Source organism: Mastomys coucha, unplaced genomic scaffold, assembly GCF_008632895.1.
Source record: "Mastomys coucha isolate ucsf_1 unplaced genomic scaffold, UCSF_Mcou_1 pScaffold15, whole genome shotgun sequence".
NCBI classification, from domain to species: domain Eukaryota; kingdom Metazoa; phylum Chordata; class Mammalia; order Rodentia; family Muridae; genus Mastomys; species Mastomys coucha.
In genome coordinates, this window is record NW_022196897.1 from 90,137,018 (window position 1) to 90,147,546 (window position 10,529).

The window sequence follows — 10,529 nt, forward strand, 5'->3', positions numbered from 1 at the left end:
CATTCCTTCAGGCCTTTGTGAGATTGGTTTCCTTTGACTTTTAATTGTTGGTCACTTTTTCATGTTTTGTTACCTATATGATTTTTTTCTTTAAACATTTTATAAATATATGAATTATTATTCATATATAATAAAGACTGGATTCTGTTGTCTTCTCTGAGTTTTCTTTAAAAGGAAGTTGAATTATCATCTGTTTGGACTTTGTATGATATTAACCTCACCTTTGCCCCTGGCCCAGTCTGCTCTGACTCCTGCTTCATTCTGCTGTGCACTTACGTTCTGGTGTTTTGTTGTTTTGTTTGTTTTATTGTTGTCATTGCTGTTGTTATTGTTTTTGTTGTTGTTTTGGCTTGGATTTATTTGGAGGGGATGCTTTATTTCAGTTTTCTTTTTTTTTTTCTTTTCGGGACAGAGTTTCTCTGTGTAGCCCTGGCTGTCCTGGAACTTACTCTGTAGACCAGGCTGGCCTCGAACTCAGAAATCCACCTGCCTCTGCCTCCCAAGTGCTGGGATTAAAGGCGTGCGCCGGCGCCACCACCCAGGTTTATTTCAGTTTTCTAATGTAATATATATATATATGAAAACATATAAACATAGACACATCGATGGAGATAGAGAAGTGCCAAGGATTTAACCCAAAGTCATATATAAACATATATGCTAAGCATTTGCTCTATCAAAGAGATACTTTCTGTTTTCAGTTTATAATTTTAATTTCAGAAGAATTAGTCTTTTGGGTTCTTTTTTGTTTTGTTTTGTTTTGCTTTATTGTTTATTTCTTGCTTTTCAAGACAAAGTTTCTCTTTGTAACAGCTCTAGCTGTCGTGGAACTCACTTTCCAGACAAACCTGGCCTCAAACTCACAGAGATCCATCTACCTCCATCTCCCAAGGGCTGAGATTAAAGGTGTGCACCACTGCCACCAGCCCAAAGTGTTAGTTTTGTACAAATCACTATTACCGCTGGATTGGAATTTCACTGAATTCTTCTGTTCTGCAGGCTCACTTAATGGCAGGACATTATGAGTACTGTTTCTTTGCCCACATCTGTTTTGGGGGCTTGGAGATTAAAGCCAGAACCACCTGCATGCCAAACAAGAATTGTACCACTGAGTCACATTTTTTGGCAACCTCTACTGATTTGTACACACCCTTTTGGTCTTCAGATAACAGTCATTTAGTGAAGTCATTCAGAGGATTTCTTTCTTCCTGTGTTTTGTTTCCTATAGATGTGTGTGTGTGTGTGTGTGTGTGTGTGTGTGTGGTCAGATGACTTTTTTCATGACTGTCCTCTATATAGACTATGTCCTTCTCAAATGTTGGAACTAGTTATCACTCATTGACCATGCCTGAGTCTAATAATCTAGCTGTGGTGCTTGTGATGATAATGTTGGCAGTGGCTTTTATCTTAACTGATGTTGTGGGTTTGTCTTCCCTTAGTTATGTTTGCCTATGAACAGTGCCTACTTGTGCTGGGCCATCACCCTGATATCTGGTATGAAGCTGCCCAGTATCTGGAACAGTCGAGTAAGCTGCTTGCAGAAAAGGGGGTGCGTATCCCTCCCCATCCTCTTTTTCCTTTTGTGATTTTGATATAGCAATAAGATTTACTGACAAATATAACATCAATTTTAGTAATAAAGCATAAATACTATCTATATTTAAACACATGCATGCATAACATTAAATGGCAGAACTATTTAGAAGGTGGGGAGGAAAGACTAGACAAGATTCTGGTAGAATATAAGGAAAGTACAGTGGATGAACATACCATCATTATTTTATATGCTAAATTTATTTAAAAGTTTCTATATAGGAAGTATATGTTGACAAATTTAAGCTTGCCAGGTGGTGGCATGCACCTTTATCCCAGCCTGCTCCAGAGTGAGTACCAAGGCTGCACAGAAAAACAAACCCTGTCTCAAAAAAACAAAAAAGAAAAGGAAATATTTAACTTATATCAGTATGAATTTTAGTAATACTCATAATTCCTTAGAATTAAAATATGATGGCTTTTAAAACTGTATCAGAGTGACTTGTCATTTAAAGCACTCAAATGATAACTAATTTAAAGTATGGGGGCTGGAGTGTATAACTGGGCCGTAGAGGCCCTGGGCTCAAGCCCTAGAAACTCCCCTCTGCCCAGAACAAGAAGAAATCCTTAGTAATCTTTATTATTCTTAAATCCTACTGTGTATTTGTTTTTATTGTAAGTACATTTTAAAGTAGATACTCTCTCAATTTTACTCTTTCAACTACATTAGCATTATTGAAGATGTACTTTCTTTTCTTCTTAGGATATGAACAATGCCAAATTATTTAGTGATGAAGCTGCTAATATATACGAAAGAGCCATAAGCACTTTATTAAAGAAGAACATGCTCCTTTATTTTGCATATGCAGATTATGAAGAGGTAAGAAGAGTCAGAAGTTTTGGAACTGTGTTTGTGTGTGTATGTGTATGTATGTGTATGTATCTGTGTCTGTGTATGTGGCCCTCAAACTCATGGTTCTTTCTAAACCTGGTAAATTCTTGAATTATATCTACTGATTACAATTTTACTGCAGGACTAAAATTTCTTTCTGGTAGCGTCTTTGTTTTTGTATCCAGAGATGGTAACAATAAACAGCTATTAGTCCTTGAGTTCATATAAGTTTATGTGCAGTATAGGTGCTTTGTGTGCGTGTGTGTGGGAACAGTAGAGTCTTCAGGCTCCATAAAGCTCAGATTTGCTCATTTGTGAGCATATACTAATATTCACTCTTCTGCCACTTTAGAGTCGCATGAAGTATGAGAAGGTTCACAGTATATATAACAGACTTCTGGCAATTGAGGACATTGATCCCACCTTGGTGAGTAACCTCTTTCCCACCATCATAATCTGACTTAATATAACAAAATCTTAATTCTTATATAGCAAGAGTCACTGTACTTATGTCTTGTTAGATCATGGGACCCTCTGTATAAAACACTGCTGGGCATTATGGCTCACACTTGTAATCTCAGTATTTGGCAAATGGAGACAGAAGAGCAGGAGTTCAAGGTTATCTTTGAATATATAGTTAGCAGAGTCTACAGAGGGAATTCCAGGTTCTGAACAGCCAAGGCTACACAAAAAAAGCAGTATCTTGCAAAAAAGCAAAAAGAAGTGATTATTGTATGACCTTCTGATGATAATAAAAAGGAAAGAAAATCACTGCATTATACACTTCAGAATAATTTTGTGTTATGTAAATTATGTCATAAAAATTAACAGCTGGGTGGTGGTGGCACTAGCCTTTAACCCCAGCACTTGGGAGGCAGAGGCAGGTGGATTTCTGAGTTCGAGGCCAGCCTGGACTACAGAGTGAGTTCCAGGACAGCCAGGGCTATACAGAGAAACCCTGTCTCGAAAAAAAAAAAAAAATTTAACATGTGTTCCTAATGCCTGGGGGAAAGTAGTTTATAATTCTACTCTGTAGTTTCTTAAGCCAGAAACATTAGCATAGAATTCAGTGCCTTGGTACTAGATGCTATGAAGAGCATATTTTGCCTAATTTGTAGAATACAAATATTTTATTTTCTCATAGGTATATATTCAATATATGAAATTTGCAAGGAGAGCAGAAGGTATCAAATCTGGAAGAATGATATTTAAAAAAGCAAGAGAGGATGCCAGAACCCGCCATCATGTCTATGTGACTGCAGCACTCATGGAGTATTACTGTAGTAAGGTAAACACTGACATGCTTATATAAAGAGATGAGATCGTTAATCCCAGCACTACAGGTAAAGGCAGTCATATTTCAGTGAATTCTACACTAGAGGATTTATACAGTAAATCCCCTTACCCTTCCCCCCTACAAAAGTCCTACTTTAAGTAATTAAGCTTAATTGTTCCATTTTGTAAAGAAGGTCTTAAGCGCCAGGCAGTGGTGGCGCACGCCTTTAATCCCAGCACTTGGGAGGCAGAGGCAGGCGGATTTCTGAGTTTGAGGCCAGCCTGGTCTACAGAGTTAGTTCCAGGACAGCTCAGGCTACACAGAGAAACCCTGTCTCAAAAAACCAAAAAAAAAAAAAAGGTCTTAAGCTTATGTGCATAAAATTACATTGAACATTATTCAACTCAATTGCTTACTTATTTATGCCTTATTAAATTTCACATTTAATTACTTTTTTCTTTTAATCAAATGATTATATCTACTGCAGATGGTGGAATGAACCCGGGGCCTCCTGCATTCTAGATAAGCTCTTAAAATTTTTTCAGGGATGTTGAGGGGCAGTGTTCAGGGATTGAAACTTAGTGCGCAAGTGTTCTACCACTGACTGACCGAATTCCAGTTCACCCCTGGCTGTTCCTGTTTGTTCATTGGATTTTGTTTTGTTTTGAAGCACACATCACTAAGTATCTCAAGCTGGTCTCAAACTCTTGATCTTCCAGCTTTCACTGTAATCTCCAGTACTAGGATTACAGGTAGTGCACCACCACAAGCAACTGTGGTAAATGTCTTAGACAAGATTACGACATTGGCTGCTTGGCTGTTTTATTTTGTTTATGGTGGTGCTGGGGATTGAATTCCAGGCTTTGAGCAATCTAGGCAAGTGCTCAACCACCAGGCTATATGCCCAGCTCTTTTCTCATTTTAAAAGGACAAGTTCTTGTTTCATTCCCTAGGTGTGCTTTGAAGTATACGCATAAAATTCATATTCTGAACTTAACCCCAGATTGTTTTTTCTTTAGCTCACCAATTTTAATTCTTCTGTGCTTTGTCATATTTAGAGGTTGTTGGAATATTTCTTTGTCATTGTTTTTTGTTTGTTTTTTGTTTTGAAAAAGTATCTTGCTATGTAAGCTAAGATGACCTTGAATTTGTGACAATCCTCCTGCCTCTTAGTTTCTACTGCTGAGATTATAGGTGTGCACCACCATGCCTATTAAGATTCTGTGGTTTTAATATTATTTTGTGTACATTGTCTGGCATTTCATGGAAAACAGTACTGTCTTCACTTCTAGGACAAATCTGTTGCCTTTAAGATTTTTGAATTGGGACTAAAGAAATATGGAGACATTCCAGAATATGTTTTGGCTTATATTGACTATCTCTCTCACCTCAATGGTAAGTTGGTTCTAGAATCTGCCATGGTTTTGTGCTTGTGTGTGTGTGTGTGTGTGTGTGTGTGTGTGTGTGTGTGTGTCTTTAAGATTCACTTACTGGTGTTTTGCCTGTATGTTATGTCTGTGGACCCATGTTTTCATTGCCCTTGGAGGCAGAACTGAAGTTACAGTCAGATGTCAACTGCTGTGCAGATGCTGGGAACCAAATCTAGGCTCTTATGAAGAATAGCCTATGTTCTTAACTCCTGAGCTATCTCTCCAGCCCCTGCCATGATTTCTTAACATTAAACAATCTGAAATTATGTTTGGGTTTGGGTTTGGGTGGCTTTGTTTTCTTTTTCTTTTTTCTTTTTTTTTTTTTAAAGATTTATTTATTACAAGTACACTGTCGCTGTCTTCAGACGCACCAGAAGAGGGCGTCAGATCTCATTACAGGTGGTTGTGAGCCACCATGTGGTTGCTGGGATTTGAACTCATGACCTTTGGAAGAGCAATCGGCTTTCTTACCCGCTGAGCCATCTCACCAGCCCTTGTTTTCTTTTTCTTTTTGTTTTTTGTTTTGTTTTGTTTTGTTTTGTTATTTTTTTTTGAGACAGGGTTCCTCTGTATAGTCCTGGCTGTTCTGGAACTCACTCTGTAGACCAGGCTGGTCTTGAACTCAGAAATCCGCCTGCCTCTGCCTCCCAAGTGCTGGGATTAAAGGCGTGCGCCACCACTGCCCAGCCTTTGATTTGTTTTCTTTCTTTTTTTTTTTTTTCTTTTTTTTATTAGATGTTTTATTAATTTACAATATCTCCTTTCCCAGGTTCCCCTCCAAAGGAAAAGAAAAAGAAAAGAAATTTAAAAACTAAAACAAACCCCTGTTCCTTCCCCCCTCCCCCTGCTCATCATCCCACCCCCTCCTGCTCACTGGCCCTGGCATTCCCGTACACTGGGGCATAGAACCTTCACAGGCCAAAGTCCTTTCCTCCCACTGCTGACCAACTTAGCCATCCTCTGCTATACACATGCTGCTGGAGCCATGAGTCCCCCCATGTGTACTCTTTGGTTGGAGTTTTAGTCCCTGGGAGCTCTGAGGGTACTAGTTAGTTCATATTGTTGTTCGTCCTAAGGAGTTGCAAACCCTTCAGCTCCTTGGGTCCTTTCTCTAGCTCCTTCATTGGGGACCCTATACTCAGTCAATGAATGGCTGCTTTCTTTTTAAAGTGTTGTAATTCCAACATCTACCAGAAACAGCTACTCTATAAGCACCCAGGAAATAGTGGCCTATCATCTATGAATTCTCTATTTTTCTTCTTAGAAGGGTCTTACTATATACCCCTGGCTGGACTAATACTCGCTATGTAGACTAGTTTGGCTTTGAACTCAGAGAACTCTACCTGCCTGCACATTTGTCACCATGCCCAATTTATACAGTGCTGGCACTGAGCTCAACATCTTATGCATGCTAGGCAAGTGTATAAGTCAGGGTTCTCTAGAGGAACAGAACTTATAGAATGAATATAAATGTGTGTGTGTGTGTGTGTGTGTGTGTGTGTGTGTGTGTGTGTGTGTGTATGTATGTAGGGTTTATTAGAATGATTTACAGGCTGTGGTCCACCTACTCCAACAATAGCTGTCTACCAAGGGAAGTCTAAGAATCCAATAGTTCTTAAGTTCATTCATTAGGTTGGATGCCTCACCTTGTCTTCAGTATATGCCAGAATCTTGAAGAAGTAGGCTCTAATGCTAGTAAAGAAATACACTATCCAGTAAAAGCAAGAATAGGCTGGCAAAGACCAAAGGCTTATTCCATGTCCTTTCTATAGGCTGCTACTATAAGGTGTAGTCCAGATTAAAGATGGATGGTCCTACATCAAAAGCTATGAGTTAAAAGAAAAAAATTTCTCACAGTATACCGAGCCACTTGGGTTTCAGTTAATTCCAGATGTAGTCAAGGTAACAACCCAGAAAAGCCATCACAGCAGGCATTCTACCAACTAAGCTATCTGGAGTCCTATCAACCATGTATTTACACTCCCTGAATAATGGTAGATTGTTTTACATTCCACAGAGTGGTTCTGAATCAGAAAAGTGATACCACAATTAAGTGAAGCTGCAAAGTCAGTTAAGAGATAGAGTTGTCTGTGTTCCTCTCTGGCCACTCTGCAGTTCTTCTCATGTCTCCTAGGGGTAAACAGATATTTAAAACCTCTCCAACTAGTACCTTAGCTTAGTAATAGCTTTGCCCAGTAGGTGGGACGTATGGAGTACAATACACAGAAGCCTGTAACCACCAAACCCAAAACACTGTGAGATCATGGGATGAATCTGTAAAAGAAGTATGTTCATTGACATCTTTATTTTCCCACTCTGTTGGATTAATAGTAATATAACCATTTCTTATGCTAAATAATTACCCATGTGTCTCTATAAAATTATTATAATTATTGATAGTTCAGGATATATAAATTTTGAAGGGGACAACTAGAGGAGCTGGAGAAATGACTCAGCAGTTAAGAGCATTTGTTGCTCTTGCAAAGGACATGGGTTTGATTCTCAACAACCCCATGTAGCTTGTAGGTATCCATAACTCCAGTTCTAGGGGGGCCAAAAGGCACGTAGATGGTACATATACATTTATGCAGGAGAACAGTCATAGACATAAAATAAACCTAAAATAATAATAATCATCATCATCATCTTATATGAAAGTTGTTTTAAGAAAACTTGTATTTAGTTGTACATGAGGTTAGGTGTGTAAACTTAAAAATATAGTTTTCCCACTGGCAACAAGGTTATAATACCCTTCATAAGACTGAGAGGATCAGGTTGAGCTTTTGCATGCATTTAACTTATACATGGAGTATAGGAAGCAGTAATTGTGTATAATGGTGGAGATGAATGTGAATGTCACAGCAGAGCCCTGATGACACACAGTGGGGCATGAAGATGACAGCCCAAACTCCAGCGCTGTTCTGAGCCTGCTAGTTATTGTGCAAATGAGTGTACCTGTGCTAAACAGCATGCATGCCAGATTCCAGAGTTTTAACTCTAACAAAAAATAAGCCGGGCGGTGGTGGCACACGCCTATAATCCCAGCACTTGGGAGGCAGAGGCAGGCAGATTTCTGAGTTTGAGGCTAGCCTGGTCTACAGAGTGAGTTCCAGGACAGCCAGGGCTACACAGAGAAACCCTGTCTCGAAAAACCAAAAATAAATAAATAAATAAGAATAAAAATATTGTAGTGACTTTCATATTGTTTACATGTTGAAAAGACAGTTTGGATGTGTTTGGCTAAACTTAAGATTAATTTTACCCTCTCAGTATGGCTAGCAGGGTTTTAAATGGCATTCTACTACATTCCACTGTGTGGCTGTGCTATCCTAAGAATTCACAGAAAGCATGTGAATTGGGTCTTGAAGATGAGCAATAGTTAGGAAAGAAAACATCTTTTTAGCCAGAGAGCATGGTGAGCATTGAGCAGTGAGGAGGTTATGTGGGATAGTAAATGGGATATTTAGAGCAAAGTTGTATTAAAGCAAGGATAAAATGTAATATTTAATAACATTTTTAAAATGAAAGACTCAAAAGATGGCTCAGCAGGCTGTTCTTCTAAAGGACCCAGATTTGAGTCTCAGCACCCACATCATGGTTCACAACTCCAGTTTCAGGGGACACCATACCCTCTTCTGGCCCCCATAGGGACTGAATGCAAGTGGTGCACAGACAGAAATGCAGGAGAAGCACTCATACACAACATAAAAATAGTTTAAATTAAAATTTAAAAACATACCAAATCACTTGATGTGGTTGGTGCATCTGACTTGATTGACATCCTTGGCTAAATTCATTTATCTTGCATATGCACAGACATTAAATTAAATGTCTGTGCTAATAAAATAAAAACCAATCATGATGAAGTATTTAAACAGAATTTATTGTGGTGTAATTTAGATATCATGAATGTGTTCATTTTAACTGTTCAGTTCAATTATCAAATTGTTGCTAGATTCTGAAGTGCTTTTTTAAAAAAATCCCTTGAATTTTCAAGAAAACTCTTGCTTTCACTTATAAATGACTCCTAATACTTAAAATTTAATCCAGATAGTATTTCTCATTATTTTTTGAAAGGCAAAATAGGACATCTAATTGAGTCCTCACTGCAATTTGCATTGCACTGTGTACAAGCCAGCTCTCAGTTACAGGTCAAAAGACCTGGCTTCTAGTAACAGCTTTGTTACTCAACAATGAGCCAAACCAGTCTAACTGGGCAGTGTTTGGTGTTTGTTTGTTTGTCTGAAACAAAGGTCTGTGTATCTCTGGCTAGCCTGAACTCAGGATGTAGACCAGGCTGGCCTAGGACTCACAGAGATCTATCTCTGCTTCCTGAGATGTGAGATTAAATAAAGGCTTCTTCCCCTAGTCTAGCAAACTCAGTGATTTTGAACCTCCCAATTTCCTTATCTGTAAAAATCATTTGTGACGTTATTTTTCTGCATTAGATTTTTATAAGGTGAGATAAAAGCTTGGGGGTTTTGTTCTGCTTTACTCTTAAAAAATAATTATTAAACTGTAAAACCTTCTTTGATTTAACATTTAAACTTTTTTAAATATCCTAGAGGACAATAATACTCGAGTTTTGTTTGAAAGAGTTTTAACATCTGGAAGCCTTCCTCCTGAGAAGTCTGGGTAAGTCATGTGAAATGTATAAACTCTAATGTGTGGGATTGTGCTTGAGTGTGAATTTCAGGAGACATTTCTTTTCTCATTTTATCTACCTGCAATATTTTCATAGTTGTTTAAGCTTACATTTTTATTTTATATATGATAAGAATTATTTTGAGATACCCTTTTATTAAATATTTTGCTATATCTTTCTACTTTAATACTTCTAGAACTTAATATATTAGCATTCTGAAATGTATCTCACTAGTGGAATCAAAGACTCTTTTATACTGAGACCTGGTTTCATATGTTACATGTCCAACGTATGGCTTAGACTGTAAGAGAATGACATGGTACAGTGGCACAGCCAGAATATTCAGGTTTTGCCTCTCTCCTGTTCCAAGGTCAACCACCTAGACAGATGGACAGTGTATCTAGTCCTCACTTTCTCACTGATTCACAAACTACCAGTATTGGAGTTCTGCAGTATCCTCTTCTTGGTACTTTCTTGGTACCTACAATTTTACTTTAGGTGCCTGTGGTATTTAAGTAATTCGAGAAATTAAAACAGCGATTTGTACAGTGATGGCGCAGGTCTTTAATCCCAGCAGTCTAGAGGCAGAAGAAGGAAGATCTCTGAGTTTAAGGACGGCTTGGTATACAGAGTGAGTTCCAGAGACAGTCAGGACAGAAAAATCCTATCTTAGAAAAAAACAAACCGCCGGGCAGTGGTGGCACACACCTTTAATCCTAGCACTTGGGAGGCAGAGGCAGGCGGATTTCTGAG

At 38.4% G+C, this 10,529-nt stretch overlaps 1 protein-coding gene across 1 annotated transcript in view; it reads left to right on the forward strand.

Moving 5' to 3' along the window:
* Cstf3 (cleavage stimulation factor subunit 3) overlaps positions 1-10,529 on the forward strand; it is a 75,067-nt gene that overhangs the window by 60,017 nt on the left and 4,521 nt on the right. The window contains exons 11-16 of the mRNA XM_031371216.1: positions 1,440-1,549; positions 2,297-2,413; positions 2,778-2,852; positions 3,570-3,713; positions 4,994-5,096; positions 9,697-9,766. Of these exons, the coding sequence (XP_031227076.1) occupies positions 1,440-1,549; positions 2,297-2,413; positions 2,778-2,852; positions 3,570-3,713; positions 4,994-5,096; positions 9,697-9,766 (619 nt within the window). The remainder of the gene's footprint in view (positions 1-1,439; positions 1,550-2,296; positions 2,414-2,777; positions 2,853-3,569; positions 3,714-4,993; positions 5,097-9,696; positions 9,767-10,529) is intronic.